This window comes from Kogia breviceps, chromosome 2 (assembly GCF_026419965.1).
Source record: "Kogia breviceps isolate mKogBre1 chromosome 2, mKogBre1 haplotype 1, whole genome shotgun sequence".
Lineage (NCBI taxonomy): Eukaryota > Metazoa > Chordata > Mammalia > Artiodactyla > Physeteridae > Kogia > Kogia breviceps.
The window spans coordinates 82336177-82358646 of record NC_081311.1 but is presented as its reverse complement, the minus strand read 5'-3'; the positions used below and the strand labels follow the sequence as shown (position 1 = coordinate 82358646).

General features: G+C 42.8%; 1 protein-coding gene across 2 annotated transcripts in view; it reads right to left on the bottom strand.

Moving 5' to 3' along the window:
* The window catches only part of SIPA1L2 (signal induced proliferation associated 1 like 2), a 109566-nt gene that overhangs the window by 41011 nt on the left and 46085 nt on the right, over positions 1-22470 (bottom strand). For both annotated transcript variants that reach the window (XM_059053816.2, XM_059053818.2), the window contains exons 7-8: positions 17795-18371; positions 13789-14063 (exon numbers count right to left, since the gene is read on the bottom strand). In XM_059053816.2, coding sequence (XP_058909799.1) covers positions 13789-14063; positions 17795-18371 — 852 coding nt within the window. The remainder of the gene's footprint in view (positions 1-13788; positions 14064-17794; positions 18372-22470) is intronic.

Sequence of the window (22470 nt, the reverse complement as noted above, 5' to 3'; positions counted from 1 at the left end):
TCATCCCCCAGCACGGATCAGGAGGAGCCAGTCTCACGCCTGTGGCTCCGATTAACCAACAGATACACCTGTCAGGTGTTTCATTCATAGGCTCTGTCTCTCCAGGTAGCCTGCAAACTTCGTGGACAGACTGCCATGTATCTTTAACCACTCTGCATACACTGAATCATCTGCATTGAACGTGGGTGATAAATAAACTTTACAATCGATTAAAAACGCCTCATATATCATCTAAACAGATATTTGAAAGTACAGTTGTATCATCGGGAATCAGAGTCACATGTTATATATACCAAGTCTGAGAAAAGTGAAAAACAAACTTCGCAAAGCTGTCACAGTCAAGGGAAAGTCTGAGTGCCCATCCTGTCACAGTCACGTGTGGTCTCAGTTACATGGTCACTCCCACGGGTCCTCACAAGGTCATCTCCTGTGGGCTCAAATGATCAGTCAGGGATGTAAGACCCTTTAGCCTGAAAAATGCGATCTCAGACAGCCCTCAAGTTACACCGTGCACATAGTACTACTGACTTGACCAAAGTGACCCGCAAAGCCAATTGGTGCTGTTTGGCCAGGACACAGGAAGACTCGGTAAGTCTCAAATTTGAGCGTCAGGGTAAATCATCCCAAGTTACCACATGAGTGAAGCCATGCCTCTCCCTAGACATCCCGGAGTCAGCAGAAAAACTTTCTCATATTCACTCTAAGAAATCTATTAAGGCAATAAGGTATCACTCTTTAAACAGGAGACTTCCATCCTCAAAATGGTGGAGTAAAACTTTTCAGAATCATTACTAAAGAACAAAGAGAACAAAAAACAAAGTGGACCATCAACAAAACTTGGAGACACCAAAACACAGTATATAAAGATGGAAGGCAATATCGAGACTGGAAAATCTATAGAGAAGGACAGTAGATAAGCTGTCACCTAGGATTGGGGATGGAAATAGAGAGTGTCTCTAAATCAGAACAAGGTTTCTTTTTCAGATGATTAGGATATTCTAAAATTAGAATGGGGTGATGGTTGCACAACTCTGAAAATATTCTAAAAATGGGTAAATGCTATGGTGTGTTAATTAGATTTTAATACATTTCATGAATTAAAAAAAAAAAAAAGAAAAAAGATGGAAGGCAAATGGGAGAACGTCAATGGTGGAGCAGAGAAAGGCAAACCCAAGGGTGTGCAGAGGGAAAGACAAAGAGAAGCACGACCATCCCCTTGCACACTTGAACAAGTGCAGGAACAGAGGTGCCACAGAGAGCGGAAGGGGAAGTGAAGGAGTGAGCAGAGAAAAGTGTGACCCTGGGGTCCAGGCGGCACTGGGCCCCGCCTGGCAATACCCACCCCCGCCTCTAGAGGGCAGGAGCAATAGTCTCGGGAACCCAACCTGAAAGGAGGGACTCAAGGTCACGAGGTACCCAGAAGAGCACAGCTGAAAACAAAAGGTGAAGTAAGAGTTTCACTGGAAACGAGGCCCCGAGTTGCTCCTCCTTCCTCCAAACCCAGCTTCAGGGTCACGCCTCAAATAACAGGGATCTTTCTCCAGAGTAAAGACAAGCAGGTGTACACCACCTGATCACCCTGCCATGAGGCTCACCAGCCTCAGAGAAAGAGAAGGAACTTTTGAAATTTAAAAAGAGGATGGCTAAAATTCAAAACAAAAAATCCAGTAAGACAGGTGGAAGGTAAACTGAGGAACTCTCCCAAAACGTTACAGGAGAGCAAATGCAAGAAAATTCAAGTTCAATCCCAGAAGTCTAACATCCACCTAACAGAGAAAGAGAAGAGAGAGAGAAAGGTGGGAAGAAATGATTAAGAAATAATACAAGAAAATTCCCAGAACTAAAAGATAGGTAAAACCAGATTTCACAGTCTCTAGTAGAATGAATGAAAAAAAAAAGGTCCGTATCAAGACGTATTATTGTGGAATTCAGAGTCCTGGGTTAAAGCAGAGACCGTAAGTGTCTGGTGCAGGGCCCACACAAAGGCCTGGATCACTGAATGGTCCATTCTTCTCAACAGCAATGCTAGGTGAAAGGTTCTCACCTGTCAAATCAACGGTACTTGGAGCTTGGGACGGAGAGAGGGATAGAAACCAAAAACAATGCTCTGCTTTTTGGCGTGGGAAACCAAATGGATGGAGGTGCCACCCTTTGAGAATAGAAGAAATGAACTGAATAAAGCATCCTAAGGAGATACGTATGCCTGTTAACACAGATGGGGCAGGGATTTAACTCTTTACCAGTAAACTTGACTTCCTATCTTTTATTTTAACTCTCCTTCCCCCAAAGCAAAATTCACCTCTCTTTATCTAAGCAAGTTTAAATTACTCTTGACTTACTGAATGTGCTAAGTTACTGGTCAAAATTAATAAGTCGAGATTTACATTGGATTGCATTTCTTAAAATAAAATGCCAAGACGCCACAATTTTTTGCTCACGGACTTAAATTGTTTCCAAGTGTTTTTCTATTTGACTAGATGCCACATCCCCTGGGACTACCGACTTGTGCATATGGCCAATGATGTAATCAGAAATCATAAAGGTGGGATATTAGTATACATCAAAACATCAAGAAAACCGACTCTTGTAGTCCCCCGGAACCGATGTTGTAAGCAAGTCACTGGATGCTCAGGAGAACCTCAGGCTTCCGTGTCTCAAAGGCTGAAACTGTCTGAACCATCCAAGTCAAAGAATCTCTAACAGAACCAACCAAAGTGACAGGTCCCGGAGTTATGTTTTGAATGAAAGGCACGTGAACCTTGAGTCCTAGGGACTAAAGGGCACCTTGCATTTCCAGTGTTTGTTTGGGTTCCCAGTTGATTGGGTTTGGTTTAAAAAGAAAGAATGAGGGGCTTCCCTGGTAACGCAGTGGTTAAGAATCCGTCTGCCAATGCAAGGGACGCGGGTTCGAGCCCTGGTCCGGGAAGATCCCACATGCCGCGGAGCAACTGGGCCCGTGCGCCACAACTACTGTACCTGCGCTCTAGAGCCCATGAGCCACAACTACTGAAGCCCGCGTGCCTAGATCCCGTGCTCTGCGATAAGAGAAGCCACCGCAATGAGAAGCCCACACACCACCACGAAAAGTAGCCCCCGCGTGGCAACGAAGACCCAACGCAGCCAAGAATAAAAAAACAAATTTATTTAAAAAATTAAGGAATTAAAAAAATTAAAAGAATGAGAAAAGAGAAGACAGATGGCTGGGTAGTATGGTGTCTTTAATTCATGCTCATAGATTGTAGTCTTCAGTAAGATGCTGTAATTTAGCTTCAATTTTGATGAAAAAAATGTTATATAAACGTATAATCATGACTAATATTTGAGAGGCCGCTGACAAAAACTTGTGCCATGCATCAGGTTGAAGAGAGAATCAGGGTTGAATATTTCATTTCCAACCTCTTGCACAAGGTCACATGTAAATGATCTTTTACTAAACATGGGCATTCTTTTGCCCTAATAAAAATCGGCTTAAAGAATGACTTTATTTTAAAATCAAAATTAATTCTGTTATGACACTTTTACAGTAACTACTCTTACAAAAGAGATTTTTGCTTTGTTTACTTCTATGACCAAGACATCCAATAAACATCACTAATTATAACATATCATCAAACCTAGTCAAACTCAGCTCTGCTCCAGAAGTATGAGGAAGTCCTTGAAGGATACATATGGAAATTCAACCAATTTTTAGGGAAATGGGAAGAGGTGTAGAATAAGAATTACAAATTAGTCTGCAGAGGTGCTCACACTCCAGCAGGTGCCAGGAACTGCACCTGCCCGAGAGCACACTTCTCTCTCCCCTGCTTGGGTGGCCGGAGCACAGGACACCGGGCCAGATCTCAGCTCATCTGAGCATCCAACCTGGTGCTGCTGTGAAGGGCACACGGCACACATTTCTGGGAAGTAAAGGCCCATTCAAACCCAAACTGACCAAGCGCAAAAAAGACACAGCACAAGAAGTCATTTCCGAACAAGTGAGCTGCTAATCTTGTGTGCAACTGAACCATTTCTTGAAGAAAAGACTTAACGTCTTTTGCTTTCCCGCATTAGTGTAGAAATCCTGACCTCACTGATAAACGTGCTCCATCCCCTTTCAACACACCAAATCGAGTCAATGGATGTGAATGGCATTTCTAGCTTCTGGCACCGTTTTTATGGTGTTCTTGCCAGAAGGAGGCACTCAGAGACTTAGCTATGGCTGGGGGATCACTAACATGAGGGCAGTTACACGACTGCCTCTTTGCTCAATAACAAACATCATCTACTTACGCTGCTAATCACCATGCTAGGTGGAGATCAATACAAACTCAGCTTCGGGGATCAAAACAAACGTAATTTTTAACATTGCTAGTCTAGCCAGTAACTTTTCTGAGGCTAATAATCTCTCTCAGTCGTCTATCCTGGAAGGGAAAACATTCTGTAGACCAAGAACATTGTAAAAGACGTGCCGGTTAAAAATGTGACACTACAAAACTGTAAGAATAACAAGTGGTTCCGTGAGTTGCAGCCCTCAGAGGATCTTACGTTTGACTGCTTTAATCTGACAAGCAAGCCCCTTGTCCTTCTAAACCTGGCACTGTGGACTCCGCAGGATGGCTTATTGCTGCACGAGGGACACTCAGTAGCTTCCTCACATCCATGTGCATCTGTGTTCTCCTCTGCTTCCCGAAGCTCCCGAGACCAGGGTTTCCCACCTGTAGATTTCTAGTCTGTGGCTGCTCCCACATCCCGGCCTCTGGGCACAGCCAGTGCAAAGGTGGTGTCCTCTCTATTCACAGCTAACAGGCACCCACGCTCACTGCCCAGCACTGTAGCTACAGACGCACAACTTCAGAGACACCAGCAAGGGCCCCAAGATGGCATCATTCCTTTCAAATGACACCTCCAGTCTCCCAGAAGCACCCTCCATTTAGCATCAATAAATCGGCGCTTGAAGCAGAATCACCGCTGGCCAGGTTGTGGAATCAGCTCTTTAAAGGAATCATTCAACCTCAGCAGCCCGACCATCAGGACTATCGCTGTCTGAGCCCAGCCAAGCTGCAGAGTGTTCCCTATTCACTTCCAGCAGGAACTCTCTACAGCAATCAAACTGTTCTCCACTGAAGAGAGAAGTCTATGCCCTGGGCTCAAAACCCAGACCTGCCAATGTGTAGCTCAGAAATGGGACAATCTCTTTGGACTCACGCTTCTCCTCCTGCAAGCGGAACAGTGACAGCAGAGGGTGTGTTGAGATTCAATTATACGAAGTATGCAAGCTTCCCAAAGCAACAGCTTCAAAGAAAGAAGTTAGTTTCAAACGGATACTATTAATTTTTGCTTCTATAGAGACAGTCAATATAAAACAGCAAAAGGCCCATACACTTTCCTGAAAGTTCTTTCTAGATAATATATATTTATAGAGTTGTAAAGTTTAACTTAATGTAACAATAGGAAGTGCAGAAAAGTTTAGAGCTGTAAAATTCCCTCCGTGTACATTCATCTGTAGAACAATGCATCATTAGCCCGTTACTTTCTTCTTTCATCTTATATCAAAGTAGGACCCGTGAATTTCAAAAACGAAGAAAGGGGAAATGTCCTAGGAATAATAAATAGGGATAAATACTTTTGAAGAGTAACAACAACAATAACAAAAAAATATCCCCCAAACCTAGAGAACTGAGAAAGTTTAAAGGAAAGAGATGTATTCTTTTTGTTCAAAAAAGTTGAATAAATTAGCAGGACGTGGAGTGGGTAAACCATGCACAGCTTAATCACCTAATTACAACTTGCATTTACTCTGAAATTGCCTGTTGGTTTCACTTTGTTTGGTGGCGTCACAGCGAACCTTCACCTGAACCCACTAATCTAGTGACGTCTTCCAACGTACTGCGATCTGTTACTTCTAACCCACACTTCCCTTGTATGACACTTGACAGGTTTCCACCTACACTACACCATTTCAATTTCACAAAAATGTCTGAGGCAGTACAAAGGACGTGTCCAATTTTCAGAAGGCTCAGAGACTTTGGAAAGGTGAGACAGCTTTCACCCTGGAACTGGGAAGCTGACTGCTAGCTGGGTGTTCTTTCCAAAACACATGCCCATCTCCTTAGGAAACTATCAAAGAACAGTTAATGAGGGCTTCCCTGGTGGCACAGTGGTTGGGAGTCCTCCTGCCGATGCAGGGGCCACGGGTTCATGCCCTGGTCTGGGAAGATCCCACGTGCCGCGGAGCGGCTGGGCCCGTGAGCCATGGCCGCTGAGCGTGCGCATGTGGAGCCTGTGCTCCGCAACCGGAGAGGCCACAGCAGTGAGAGGCCCAGTTAATGAGGCCCACATCCTGTCAGTTTCCACTAGGACTTGAAGGAGTCTTTGGAAACAAAGGCAGATAGATCCCCTGAAACTGAACTACCTGCTTCTTTTATATTATGCACTTTGTCAAAGAGCCCTCATAGCCCTAGGGATTGAAGTAATCACCGATATTTTAATCATTTTAATGTCTGTTATGCTAATAGCCTGCTAACAGCTAAAAGACTCTTTCCAAATTATACAACAAGGTGACAGGGATAATTGGGGCTCATTCACTCGAATCACAAACTCTTTCTGCTGCATAAAAAAATTAAACGCTTCCAATAGGGAGATAATTTACTGTAAAGGTAAGGGCAGTGTCATATCTGAAATAGGCACTAAATGAAATATTAATTCACTTTTCTATCAATTTCCTTAATTTAAGATTAAAAAAAGACACCTAGACTACAGATAGTAAAAGAGACATCTAGACCAGAAACCCACTTGACCAAGCCCTTTGAATAAAGGTCTTTGAATTGAAAAGGTGCGTGTCTATTACACGGAAAGTGAAGCTGGCTGGTACTGAATAATTCATCAGCTTCCAGGCCTTTCCTTCTCACCAGACACGGGGTGGAATGTGTCTTCACCCTCTGCACCCCAGTACCTAACACAGCATTCGACTTAAAACAGGACCAAACAGTTCTTTGTGAAGCCAACAACTTCCTTGTTTTTTTTTTCCTTAGAAAGTTTGTTGAGGAAAAACATTCTATTACATTATATACTTCACAGTTCAACAGAGGATTCAGCTATGTGACGCCTGATTTTTTATGAATATATTTCCACGAGAGTGTATATTCACTGGCTGTCCATCACCACGGCCCAGTGTCACTAGTCAAGCATGAGACAGTTACTTGCCCAAAGGACAGAAAGCTCATGTTTTACTGTCCCCCTTTGCATCCTGGTCACTGTGTCAATGTCACAACATCTCAAACTGCCAAAAAAGCAGAGGCACTAAGGTGTAGATGACTGACGGACGAGAGTGTTTTCAGCACTGAGATACTTATTCTCCAGATGTAAGCTCTTGCTCTAGTTTGAGAAAGCCATTTTTAAGTAGCAAAAATATAAATGGGAAGTCCTGCACTTTAGAATGCCACACAAGACAAAAAGGAGCCCATGGATGTAAAGACTATGCCTGTCCTTTCCATTGTTAACAGCCCTGGTGCCCAGCAGCTTCTGGCACAAACTACTGCAGAGTGAAGGAATGAATGAAAGAGGTGAACGCATAGTAAATGTAAGGCAACCTACCTAACGTTCGTTCTGTAACTCAATGTTTATATTCTAGGAGGGATAAGATAATTCAAACATTATATTGGAGCACTGGGCAGAGGACTCAGAATTGTGACCGTGCTTCAGGTTACTTTGGGGACCTCAAGTTCCATATTTTTTTCACAGTTCCCATTAATATTCATAACTTGAGGGCCCATGAGACAATACCAGATGGAACTGATTTTTCTTATCTATACACATAAATTGGAACCCTAATCTAAAACCTCACTTTAATTCAGATTACAACACACTATCTATCTATCTATCTATCTATCTATCTATCTATCTATCTATCTATCAACTGCTAATCTGACAAAATTGAGTTTTCCTTCCCATTTCTATTTCCACGTCCCTCTCTGTGTACTTTGGGGAGTTGAACGGTCACGGCAACCGGTAGCCAAACAGAAGACAAGAACATACAGCTTCAATTTTATAGAATGATCAGAGAACAACAATTTAAAGTCATGACAACATGAGATAATTTCCACTGTTTTGCATTATATAGAAAAATATGTCTTGGATAGTATGTCAACAAAGTATGAAAAATCACACAAAACAGATGCATCACAGCATAGAATTTCGTTTCCATTTTTATTGGACATATTTACTAAATCACTCACATTGTATAACAACTCATGCATAACTCTGATGAGTTGTTATTTCCTTCCTATCAGCCTTTTAAGTTGATGTGCTTTCCTGAAAATGACATTGATAAAATGTCAGTCACCTTTGAAGGCTAGGGGCTGGGGCCATGCCCTGCCTAGCAAAACCAAGGAATGCTTAATTAAGAGTCTTGAAAACTGTTCTTCATCTTTGCCATAGAGACTGTCTGCTTGGGAAACGTCCTTGCTCCCTTTCAAACCTCATTTCCATTTGAAGAGTGCTATTCCCTAACTGCTTCTGGCCACTCATTCCCAATCGCTATGCAGCCTCTCCCGGATCCATTCCCAGCACGAGATCGGTTAATAAGCATTCCCAAAGGGAACCTTCCCTGCTTGGTGTTCTCTGGGATTCCACAAGGAAAATAAAATATGGCTCTGCTTTCCTTTCAAGCCAGGGGACAGCTGAGTTATCATCACTCTGAGGCTTGAGAATAGGACTTCAAAATGCAGGGTGCCTTTTGATTCCACATAAACACTTCCCCAGCTAAAGACTTCATTTAATCCAGCAGCTTCTGAGTCAGAAGCAAACACCTTCTGACCTGCGGACAACTAGGAGTGAGTCTATTAAATGACAGGACTCTCCTACTGCTGACAGGAGCAGACGGGCTCCCAGGAGAATTACCTCTCCCTGACATCCTGCAGGACAAAAAAAAAGCTGATAATGGAAAAAATGAATTGAAGCATTTTTCACTCTTCTATTCACAATGTTTACGAAGACTGAAATACCTTGTAATTCATTAACTTGGCCATTTTGCTAGTCCTTATGGCTGTTATATTAAAGACAACTTAAAAGGAAAAATTACACACACATGTCCATTTAAATGAATGTTTTCTTCTGGCTGCCTCCCTGACAAGGCCTAAGAGCCAATTTGTGAAAGATGGGGTCATTTTCCATGCCACAAATCAAATGTGTAGTTTTACCTGGAGGAATCTCTGTGTATTTTGCTGTAGGAGTAATGGTACTAAGTGATATTTTGTTTAAAAGGTTTGGACTTTATCAACAAGGACTCCCTGTGTATAGCACTACTTAATAGTCTGTAATAACCTACATGGGAAAAGAATATGAAAAAGAATGGATATACATATATGTATAACTGAATCACTTTGCTGTACACCTGAAACTAATACAACATTGTAAATCAACTATACTGCAATATAAAATAAAATTTTTTTTTAAAGTTTGTTAATTTTCAAAATGAGCAAAGTGCCGTTCATTTCTTCTTCTACAACCTCCTCTATAATTTCTTTAAAAAATCTAATAATGCAGAAGGCTAAACTTGCTTAGAGTGAGGAGGAAACGTAAAACGATATTTCACATAAAAGATCCCGAAAAGGCAAAACAATCTTGAGAAAGAAAGATGGAGCTGAAAGAATCAGGTTCCTGGACTTCAGACTACACTACAAAGCTACAGTAATCAAGAAAGTATGGTACTGGCACAAAAACAGAAATATAGATCAATGGAACAGGATAGAAAGCCTAGAGATAAACCCGCACGTATGGTTAACTTATCTTTGATAAAGGAGGTAAGAGTATACAATGGAGAAAAGATAGCCTCTTCAATAAGTGGTGCTGGGAAAACTGGACAGCTACATGTAAAAGAATGAAATTACAACACTTCCTAACACCATACACAAAAATAAACTCAAAATAGATTGAAGACCTAAATGTAAGGCCAGACACTATAAAACTCTTAGAAGAAAACATAGGCAGAACACTCTATGACATAAATCACAGCAAGATCCTTTTTGACCCACCTCCCAGAGAAATGGAAATAAAAACAAAAATAAACAAATGGGACCTAATGAAACTTAAAAGCTTTTGCACAGCAAAGGAAACCATAAACAAGACAAAAAGACAACCCTCAGAATGGGAGAAAATATTTTCAGATGAATCATTGGACAAAGGATTAATCTCCAAAATATATAAACAGCTCATGCAGCTCTATATTTAAAAAAAAACAACCCAATCAAAAAATGGGCAGAAGACCTAAATAGATATTTCTCCAAAGAAGACATACAGATGACCAAGAAGCACATGAATAGCTACTCAACATCACTAATTATTAGAGAATGTAAATCAAAACTACAATGAGGTATCACCTCACACAGGTCAGAATGGCCATCATCAAAAAACCTACAAACAATAAATGTTGGAGAGGGTGAGGAGAAAAGGGAACCCACTTGCACTGTTGGTGGGAATGTAAATTGATACAGCCACTGTGGAGAACAGTATGGAGGTTCCTTAAAAAAATAAAAATAGAACTACCAAATGACCCAGCAATCTCACTACTGGGCATATACCCTCAGAAAACTATAATCCAAAAAGAGACATGTACCACAATGTTCACCGCAGCACTATTTACAATAGCCAGGTCATGGAAGCAACCTAAGTGTCCATCGACAGATGAATGGATAGAGAAAATGTGGCACATATATAAAAGGAATATTATTCAGCCATAAAAAGAAATGAAATAGAGTTATTTGTAGTGAGGTGGATAGACCTAGAGTCTGTCCTACAGAGTGAAGTAAGTCAGAAAGAGAAAAACAAATACCGTATGCTAACACATATATATGGAATCTAAAAAAAAAAAAACGTTCTGATGAACCTAGGGGCAGGACAGAAATGAAGACACAGATGTAAAGAATGGACTTGAGGACACAGGAGGGGGAAGGTAAGCTGGGACGAAGTGAGGGAGTGGCACAGACATATATACACTACCAAATGTGGAACAGATAGCTAGAGGGAAGCAGCCGCATAGCACAGGGAGATCAGCTCAGTGCCTTGCGACCACCTAGAGGGGTGGGAGGGAGACGCAAGAGGGAGGGGATATGGGGATATACGTATACGTATAGCTGATTCACTTTGTTATACAGCAGAAACTAATACAACACCGTAAAGCAATTATACTCCAATAAAGATGTTAAAAATAACGAAACAAAACAAAACAAAAATGACATTTCATACTCAACATCACAGTCTAAAGCAAACGGCTGTCACTGCACAGATAACTTCCTGTGTGTGATGCGAGGCTGCCGGACAGCAGAGAGCACTTTTATCCGGGTGCTCTGAAAGTCGCAGGCAGAACCAGGATCCAAAACTAACAAAAATGTGGGTTTGCAAATTTACAAATTCAAATTCTCAAAAAATTGGAAGGCTGAATTGAAAGCATTTCAAATGATACAGGCTAGGCTTAAAAGCTTCCTGGCTTCTGGAAATGTGGGTGACAGGCAGGCCAATTCTGGAGTGTTTACTACCAGGCGATCAGCTAGTTCTAATCCTGGCTAAGGTTAAAAATATAGAAGATGGTTATTCCAGATGGAATGGGAGAAAAATCTGCATCTTCAGGGAATGACATTACGGATACCCTGAGGAGACAAAGGCAAAATCTCTAAATATCTTCAATAGCTTCAATAAGAGAATTTGCATTTAAAACAAAGAAGGAATTAATTATGTGCAGACCAAAGCAGATAACATGCCCTTGGATAAAAAAATAACAGGCGGGACTTTTAAATGGTAGTTTTTGTTTGTTTATTTGCTTGAGCTGAAAAACAGTTCCGTACTTCTTAGGAGATTCTATTTTTCTAAATCTTATGTTTTAAATATCAAATATAATGATAACTTTAACATTTTTATTAAGCAGATCTCTTGAAAGCTTAAAAAAAATGTCTTATTGAGTAACAGTAGACCAAAACTAAAAATAGGAGAGAAATGTTGTTTTTTAATTTTGGGAGAACATGCTAACAGTTTTGTCTAATTCTATAGAAGTAATCAGTCTCTAAGACAGATGAAAAGACTTGATTCTCACCACAAAATTTACAAACCTATAACTCTAGCCAATGAAGAAAGAAATGTATCTTATGGAAAATTTTCTAATAACTGGTTGAAAATTTATTTTAAAAGGCTAACACTTATAAAATTATTTTAGTTTCAAAGTTTAAAGGATTTGTTTTCTGTTATTTCCAAGACTCATTTTTAAGAAAGTAATTTTTGTCTCTGATTTTCTTGTACACATACCACCATGAGTGACTCATGGGATTCTTGGGGAGCAAATGGATTTAATGGGACAGAATCCTGTAAGGCGACAAGAAACACCTTGGGTATTTCCTGTGACACGCGGCTACTACTCTCAAGAAGAATTTCAGCTCATTAACTTTTAATCTGTAAACTTACTGGGCAGATAGAGGAAACAAGACCATAGAAAGTCAAGCAGGAGGCAAATGGTAAGATAGCCAATAGAAACACACTTTTGCAAAATTTTGCACATTAACCAGAGAGGAAGGTGGTATACCATTGGTTTGTTTTCTAAAAAAGACCATGGTCGAGAGCTCCTCTATCCAATAGGGCAGCCACAAGCCAGATGTGGCTAATTGAATCTTAATTCGTCCGTTAACATGAAAACTCCTTTTCCTCAGTCACACTAGCCACATTTCAAGTGTGTGCTACCCATGTGTCTAGTGGCCACTGCTTGGATAGTACAGATATGGAACATGTCATCAGAGAAAGTGCGACTGGACAGCACTGGTTTGCAGGATGGGCAAAGGAGATGGACAGGGTAGAAAGAGTGACCTCAGTTACTACAGAAGATCAGAAAGTGGGCACAGTTACCTTGCTATCTTTGAGTAAGGATTTCTTTTACAGCATGAAAAAATTCAAATGAATATCCTAACGTTTTAGTTTATTTTTCTTTCAAGTATAATGAGTAAGGTGTTGATCATGCCAGAAGGTGCGAAGTGCCTTACACGTTATCACCTTATTTAATCTTCATTACACAGTACAAGGTAAGCAATACTATAATGCCATCTTACAGATACTAAGGGAAGCTTAGAGAGAGCATGTGACCCACCCAAGGTCACACAGCTAACGTCTGGATTCCAAGCATGCTTCACCCCTCCAAAGCCAGGGCTCTTGGCCAGCCAGCAGGGAACCGCATTTGAGACGGAGGCACAGGAAATGCACTCCAGATACCACTATAGACACTGCCTTACAACAGGGGCCAAGGCCAGGTGGGTGGCTTGTTCTTAGTGAGAGTTCTTTCTCCCCTTGGCCTAATGCTTCCTTGATATGGAGCCTGAGAACATTCTATTGACAATGGAATGGTATCACTTTCTAATCCCATTCTTGTCCCTACCCCCCACCCATCCACTCTGAGCTTTCCAAGTCCAGCACTTCTTTTCCTAGGTTTCCCATGACAGCTTATGAGAAAGCCCTGGGCCAGTTCAGCCAGAATGGAGTGGCCACCAAACAGCGCATCTGACGTCTCATATTCCTCCACACATTGATATCCTAAATCAATGAGATCTCTTAAATACCCTGCTAACCAATGACTTCAACGTCCCAACAAAATGCTTAGAAAATGACAGTTTATCATTTATTATATACTAATGACCTTTTTTAAAGCTCTCTGAAGCTGCCCGAATGGTTGACATCCCAACAACTTGGGTGGAAGGTGCACGTGACCACACTTTCTGAGCACCTGGCAGGACAGCACCCGCCACAGAGGCCAAGGAGGAGCGAGCGTGGATGAGCGCCTACCTCCGCGGCGAGCCGTCGTCATGGGGCTGGATGATGACCACCTTCACGGTCACCGAGGTCCGGAGAAGGTCGATCATCTGCTCGTGTGTCAGCGTGGCCACGGCCACCTTGCAGATCTCCACGAGGCGGCTCCCCTGACGAAGGCCGGCCTTCCACGCAAAACCGAAAGGTTCCACGTCTGCGACGATTCCTTCGAAGTTCACGTGGAAGCCCAGCTGGCCCAGCCCGTTCCTCCTCAGGGTCATTTCCACAGTCTCGCAGCCCCTGGTCACGATCTAAGGGGGAAGGGGACCGTGAGGGGTGGCGCTTCAGGGGGCACACATCCCAGTGACAAGATGACAAGACAAGGACACGGTTCAATCCAGACTTTACCGTAATTACCCCTGGCATCAGGCGCAACGAAAATAACAAGAGTAGAACGAAGGTTTCATTCTTCAAAGGCAAACCAGATATAGGTGTCCTGCTTTTTCCTAGAGGCCACTGACACAGAGCCTGTGAGCTTAAGATGGGCTCTGATGACTCCCCCCTCTCCTTTCTACGTCACCTGACTTGGATCTTAAGCATATAAGTTCCATTGTTCCAGGTGGACTGAAGCAACTGAAAACATGTGAAGCCTTTCAACCATCAAGCAATAAAACCTATTAGACAATTTTTTTTTTTTTTTTTTTTTTTGGCCATACGGTGTGGCTTGTGGAATCTTAGTTCCCCAAGCAGGGATGGAACCCGGGCCCCCGCCAGTGATAGAACTGAGTCCTAATCACTGGACAGCCAGGGAATTCCCTATTAGATAATTTTATTCAACTTAAAAAAATGACCCAATGGTGCAGCAGCTATGGAAAGCAGCATGGCAGTTCCTCAAAAAATTAAAATGGAATTACCATGAGACTCAGCAATTCTACTTCTGGGTATATACCCAACAGAATTTAAAGCAAGGTCTCAAAGAGGTACACCCAGGTATTTGTACTCCCACATTCTTAGCAGCGTTATTTACAATAGTCAAAAGGTGGAAGTAACTCAAGTGTCCATGGATGGTTGAATGGATATGCAAAGTGTGCCATATACAAACAATGGAGAAAAAAATGGCCCAAAGCCCTTCCAAGCTAACAGTTAGCGCCCTGCCCACAGGATGGCCAGCAGGAGGAAGTCAGACTGTTAAGGAAAACCTTAAGTGCTCTCTGTGCACCAGGCCTGTGGACATCCTGTTCTAGCCCCTAGGATCCCTCTCCTGGGGACAGCCTGCCCTCGCTTGCTTGGGTGGTGAGGACCATTCAGATCAAACGTGGCCAGCCAGCTACCCTCCTTGGTGTCTGTAGACAAGCATCCCACTACGTGAACTGAGGCACCAATAATTAGTTAATGCCACCCTCAAAAGTGCTTAATGAGAAGAGCTCACATGCACTGAAAGAGAAACATGGGCTCACTGAGAATATCATTTGATGACCATGGCATCACTTATTTGTGGGCAGTTGAAAGTTGGGAGGTATCATACCTGTTTCCCCCAAAGCACAGAGCCAACGTATGAAGTTTCAGTTTTAATAAATGCTCCATTTCCATGAAACACGCTCTGAATACACAGATTCCTATTTAGTAAGACCTATGACTGTAAGTACAGCTGTGGGACCGGGGCTGGTTCAGTGTTATCACCGGTGTGGCTGACGTAACCATGGGTGTTACCGCCACGGTACCCACCCTGCTAATCAGGTGCACGTGACAGTCTGGGGCTTAGGAAAACAGGGAAAGGGACTGCTGGTCTTAGTGGTGAAGTTTTGAAAGACTGAAGTTTCCAAAGTTACGAACTGAACTAATTTAAAATGGTTGAAAAGGCACTTTTGTAATCTATACAACCTGAATAAATTTTTCCTTCACTTCTTTTTCAGCTTTGTTTCAACTAAGCTCTCCGACCAAAAGACTGTATCTGACATGTGCACAGCCTTCTCTCCAATATGGATGCAATTTTCAGCTGAAATTTAACATCCATATACCAGATTGAAGAGTGAAAGGTTTTTCTGAGTCCTACTTCTTCTGTCTCTTCCTCTTATTTCTTCCAACCACCTGCCACGTCCCCTACTTTTTGCGATTTCTTTCTCACTTCCTTACTTCTTAACATTTGCAAAGGCTGAAGGATCATGCTCTCCATTTATCTGGAGTTCCTCACATAATTCCTTGGTCTCAATTATCACATGGTGGCTTCCTATCCATGTACCTGGGACTGGCTTCATAATCTGTGGAGTCTGGTGCAAAACAGAAATGCAGGCCCTTTAGTCAAAAATTATTGAGAATTTCAAGATGGCAACAGGAGAGCATTCAACCAAGCCTGGGCTCTTCTGAGAGTGACCGGCCCTACCTGTCCCTTTAGGTGGGAGCTCTTATTCCCCACCTGTGTCTTTACCTGCATAACAGAGCCTTTGATTTCACTTCCCACCACTAGAAAATGCAGAGTTCACCATCTGCCCAATAGCACCCCTTCCCCATCTCTCCACTACGACAGCTTCATCCTCTTCCTTTCCATTTTTGTTGCTCCTGCCCTGCACCAGCCTTTTGTTCTAACCCCCCAACGGTCTTTGGGTTGATTTGTTTCCACCATCTCCTGTTACAAGTCATCCGAGATACAGAATATACTTCCTCAAATATATTCCAGATATCAGGCACCTTAGTCACATTAGCAATATAGTCATTTTTCTAGGAAAACGGTAGAATGGGGTCCACAGAACAGTGAATGTGTCAGAACCTACGGGACGTGCATTCTGGTGGTTGGTGAAGGGGGTGTGTTTATGTTGTATTTTCCGGAGCACAAATTATGATGACTCAGTAGGTCTCCTAAAAAAAAGTATGTGCAGTATTACTAAAAGCACAATGTGTCCTGAGACTCACAAGATATCTCAATTCTCCAGATACGAAAACCGATCACACACTTAATTGTCCCTGAATCACGTCTCAGCTTGCGCACATATGCCCTCAATACTGTTGAACACACTGAGGCCATTTCCCGTAAAGAGCATCTGCAAATAATGACATTATTTCTCCAAGGCCAGCAGACACTGACATGATTGCATTGTCTCATCTACGTGGTGTGGAATAATAAAAGTTTTATATTTGGTGGGAGGAAATGGGGCAGGAAATGGGTATAATTTCTCTTTTTCTCACGATCCAAAACTGACTAAATCTTCTCTAATTAATGAAACATACATCCCCTTGGGGAAGATCTACACATGAAAAATTCTTTTGTCAAAGCACATTTTGTTCTTGTATTTCATTTATTCTTAAAATCCTATTGTATATACTCAAACTAAAATCTGTATCTTCCTTTGTTAAACTATGAAGTAGAAATACAACTGTTAAATACCACGGACATCATGGTTTTGTACTGAAAATAACAATCTTTTTTATGACTTTTTTCTTAAAGTCTTTCTAACTTAATGGGTAATTCTATACAACCTCTGTAAGAAACTGGCTGCAAGATTAATAACATATTTAATCCGGGAGACTAAACAAAAATACCTGTTGTATAAATATGCGGAGGTGAAGCGCCAAAGAGGGCTTATTCTGACCATCAATATGGTCAACGGTGATTCTGTGCCTATTAATTTCCCCCGGGAAGGTACTGTCGAGCCAATCTTGACAAACAGACATAATATCTAGTAAATTCTTGTCCTTCCTTGAAACACTATGAAAATATATCCCGATGTTCCCTTTGGAAAGCTGGCTTCACTCTTCCTTTCCAATCAATTTGTAATGGGTGTTTCGCCACCATTCACGGATTCAGCAACAACTCAAAAGGACACAGCAATTAAAATCAAACTCTATAACACAACACTGCTAATCAACTATACTCCAATATAAAATAAAAATTTAAAAGTTAAAAAAAAATTAAATCAAACTCTACCCCTAAGAAATAGTAATTCACTTCCTAGGTGATGTAATTGGGGTGGAAGTTCCACAGCAGAAGCTACTATGAATCTGGGACTGCAGACCTAAGCCTGGTGGATAAACAAAAACCTGTACTTACCCCCAATCGCTGGACAATTTCCCTGACGTCTTCAGCACAGTTGTCCACTGAGGACAGAAGGATGCATTCTCCTCGTTCGTAAAACACTTTGATACTCATTAACCCAGATGTCCACCCAATGACATCCCTGCAGGAACAGTTAAAGACCACGTTCTTGGAATCCTTCTCGATCAGCATTATGAACTCGTTGGAAATCCCAAGGAGACACTCAATGTCCGAGGACTGGCCGAAGTCCCGTGCCACAACGCGCCACATGAGCGCTCCGACGCTGAAGAGGTGGGCATCCTTCCTGGGCTTTACTTTCTCCTTCTTCTTGGCACCCAGGGTAATGAAGCTGAACTTCGCGGAGGTATCCACGGTGGCGGTCGTGACGAAGTTCTCCGCCAGGTCCTTCAAGTACTCCTGCCTTGTCCGAGTGGCCATCGCGCGAAACTTCTCTGATTTGTGGGCTGCGTTTTCTGCATTGATTACTTTCGCTAAAAGGAAGTCCCGGAATACTGCTGACTTTGGGAAAGTTACGCCTTTGGGAATTGGTGGACCAAATGGTGGCACATCTTTTGATCTAGAAACTCCAACACTGAGGGAGGAAAAGGAGAAACAAGATGAACTGTGAGGCTGTGACAGTTAGCTTCAGAAATGAGACATACACCCACGCTTTCGACTGAAGCCAGCTACTTTGTAGCCTCCTGTTAATGCTCATTTCTGGGTATCAAGTTTTTCTTTGTTTTTAGCAAAACTTTTCAAACTTAGTAGTTGAGGGGGTGTTATGGGCCGAGTAGTGTCCCTCCAGAATTTGTATGCTGAAGTCCAAAACCCCAGTTAACTGGGAATGTGGCTGTGTTTGGAGATTGGGTCTTTAAAGAGATGATTAAGTCAAAATGAGGCCATTAGGGTGGGCCTTAATCCAGTCTAACAGGTGTCCTTATAGAAGGAAACGTGGACACACAGGAAGATACCAGGGATGCACCCACACAGAGGAGAGACCATGTGAGGACACAGCAGGTAATCTGCAGGCCAAGGAGAGAGGCCGCAGGAAAAACCAAACCTGCCAACTCCTTGATCTTGGACTTCCAGCCTCCGGAACTGGGAGAAATAAATGTCTGTTGCTTAAACTACCAGGTCTGTGGTCCCAGTCACGGCTGTGCGAGCCGACTAAGGGAGAGATGATGGATCAGTAGCCAGGCTGGTGCTCTGTAACTCTGCGGCCGCTCACCACTGAGAGAGGACAGTGACACTTTCAAGAGCACTGAGGTGGGCTATTTGTGATCTCACTGCTATTGGACATGATGATCACGCTTACAGGGCCCAAAGTTTTGAATGTCACTTTTTTTAAGGAAATGCTCACTTGATCACATTTTGAAAATCCAAATGAAGATTTTATAGGAGCAAAGTTTTAAGAGATTCCAGGGACTGAAAAGATCAAATGTACAGTGATGGCAATAACCATCTTAATATGGCAAAACCAATAATGCTCCCCTGTATCAGACAGAAGCTTTCATTGTCTCAAATCCCTTTTTTTTTTTTTTTTGCAGTACGCGGGCCTCTCACTGTTGTGGCCTCTCCCGTTGCGGAGCACAGGCTCCGGACGCGCAGGCTCAGCGGCCGTGGCTCACGGGCCCAGCCGCTCCGCGGCATGTGGGATCCTCCCGGACCGGGGCACGAACCCGCATCCCCTGCGTCGGCAGGTGGACCCCCAACCACTGCGCCACCAGGGAAGCCCTCAAATCCTTTTTGAAATCAGAGTGAATTAATGAATGAGCAGATGAAGGACCGGAGTGAGTGAATGAATGAACCCCACAGCACTCCCCAGTTACTGAGCAGCTACTGCACGGCAAGAATGGGAACCAGCCCCACATCTGCCCAGGCTGGTGTTTTCTGTGTTGGGATAAACAAAGGAAGCAATCTGTGTTTCATCTTCTTCGTGGTAGAAAATCCTGAAAGAGGTGATTAAGGAATGAAAACATTAGGTGTGAATTCCTTTTCTGGAATGTAGCTGGTTAGACTCCAAATAGATCACAGTCCCCAGGGATCTCTCCCCTTTGCTGTAACCTGCACACCCTTCAGCAGCGTTCATCATTTCTGGGGAAAGAGGTATAAGATGGAAGAGGGTCTGGGCAGGGCCTTAGCTGGCATGAAAGGGGAGGGAAGGACTGCTTCCCTTTGGGACAGAAGACCAAATTCACTCACATGCATGGTAGTAAACGTGCTGAACCAGAGAGGGAGGTGGGGGGACTTGACTCATGTCCCCAAGGAAGGTCCTAGAAACATCGTGGAGGTTCAAATGGCTGAGGGGCTGACACCATATATGACCCGTCTTCCCCTCACTACCATCCTTAGGACTTTGTAGACTGAGTAGGAATTAACTTGTCCTCAGGTGTTACTTCGTAGACAGCTGTCCCAAAGCTACATGTCTGGACTGTGGGTCGTGTAGCCACACCTGCTGCTTCTCCACCAGAATGATCAACCAGCTCAAGTGGCCTCTCAGTGCACTGGACCCTGTCCTCCCGACACCGGCCATGATCAACTCATGTGATCACCTCTCCTAAATGTGGTTTTCTCTTCCAGTGATGAGCACAGATTCCTGGAAGTATTTTACCCATGGAACGCTGGGGAGGTCAAATCCCATTTAACATCTTACAGGATTACTTTTCGCACTTAGTTCTGTGGATCTCAAGCTACTCTCTGACTGCAGCTTGGACGCACTTAAGCCAAAGCATCAGGGTGAACTTGTTGTATCTAAATGTGTTCCAAGACGGCTCTCACCGTGGAGCTTCAGAGTGGGCAGAGAGAGACATCTGTTAACAGGGCGATTCTTCTTGTCTCAAACTATTAAATCAAATGTCTAACTGGACACCTCCACTACAGTGTACGGTACAGTGCGGCTCGATAAACCACTATCCTAAGCACCTCAGATCAAAGCTGTACCAAAAAAGGAGCAGAATTCGGGCACAGCTGTTACTATGATTACTATTACTACTATTACTAGTCCATGATCACCATGATAGTCTGAGGATGGGGATCAATTAGAAACCCCTGGTTACAAAAGCTTATATAATCTGTAATTCTTTCAAGCAGAGTTAAGATGGAATATTCTTTTGCCAGACTGGGATAATTCCCAGTGGGTGGAAACAAGAGTATGTTTTAGAATTTCTTATTTTACCCAAATAACTTGAGAGCATTTACTGATGATTTAGACATAAGACCCCTCCACTGAGGGCAACAGTACAAAGATGAGCCTTCCTTCGTGTGCCAGTTAAAGGGTTTTAGGAAAGCAACGTGGGGTACAGCAGATTCCAGGATCCGCTGTTCTTCATAGGAGTCCAGCTCCACCACCTTCTGAGGGACTCTGAGTTACTTAATCCCTCAGTGCCTCGTCTGTAAAATGGGGGTTAAAACAGTACCATCCTCAAAAGCACACTATGAGGATTAAACAGAATAATGCATATGCTAAGCTACTATTAACCCAACTGTTATCATCACCATTATTGCCACAAATAATTATCATTTTCATCATCGATTTAACATTGTCATCTAATTTTTGTAAGAAGGGGCTACACAGTAAGTTTCCTAAAATGGAAGTCATCGTTTTATATAGATAATACTTCCCTTTTAATTGACGGTTAGCCACTAAGCCTACAGACAACAAGAAGTTTACTCATTCAGTTATTAAAGGATGCATTTTGCAAAGAGTTTATCTTGGAAAGCACACAAACACATAAATCCCTCAGAGTTAGCTCTACAATGGCTACAACCATTGAAATGAAAGAATCTCGTATAAAGAAACAGGCAATCAGTTAAGTTTGCTCTTTAATAATTTTAGACTAAAATTACATAACACGGAGCTTTGTGGATGTTGCCCCATTTATTTCTTTCTAGGTTCAGGTGGCCCCAGCATCACCGAGAGAGAGCCCTGCTGTATCCAGGGGGCACACCTCAGACTTCTCTGGAAGGTGGGAGCCTGCTCTTTCACACTCTGGACGCCCTAGTTAGCAGCACGCTTTTGTCAGAGGAGGGCATCTCACCCCAGCAGTCTGTCTGGACCACGCCTCTGAGCTACGTGGTACTGCAGGTCATGATCCGCCAGAACTCACTGCCACGCGGCACCTGTGCAAAGCTAATGGGATGAACGATGCACAGGGGTCACAGGGGCGTGTGCGACCCACCCAGGCTTCTATAAAACGCACCCGTGATTAAGACGGAGCAACCTGGAAAACAGCAGATCTGGACTGTATTTTATCATTTCCTTGGAAATTATTTTAATGAATTTATTTTGTGACTGGTATGTTTTGAGGAAATCATAGGAAACAGACCTGTGAGGTGTTTCTGGAAAACCTGGGCACTGTAACCTTATTCCCTGTGACAGAGTAAACACGTCTTCATAGAAATGTCATGGAATTGATTTGACTAGCTTTCCAGAAGATTATGATTGATTCTTTGAAGGACAGTCATGAGGTGGTAAGTGTGATCGTTATGAATGTTTATGAGGCACTTCCAAACCCTAGAGGCACTCCACTGCTTTATGTGAATCTCATTAGTAAATGATAATTCAGAGATAGCAACGTGGTTCTCTTAAAAGGCAATGACCCCATCTTTGAACCATTTGTACAAGCTGGTTTCTACCACAGAAAACGTAACGCAAGCCACTTTGTTGATAGGTAAGATCTATATCAAAAGCA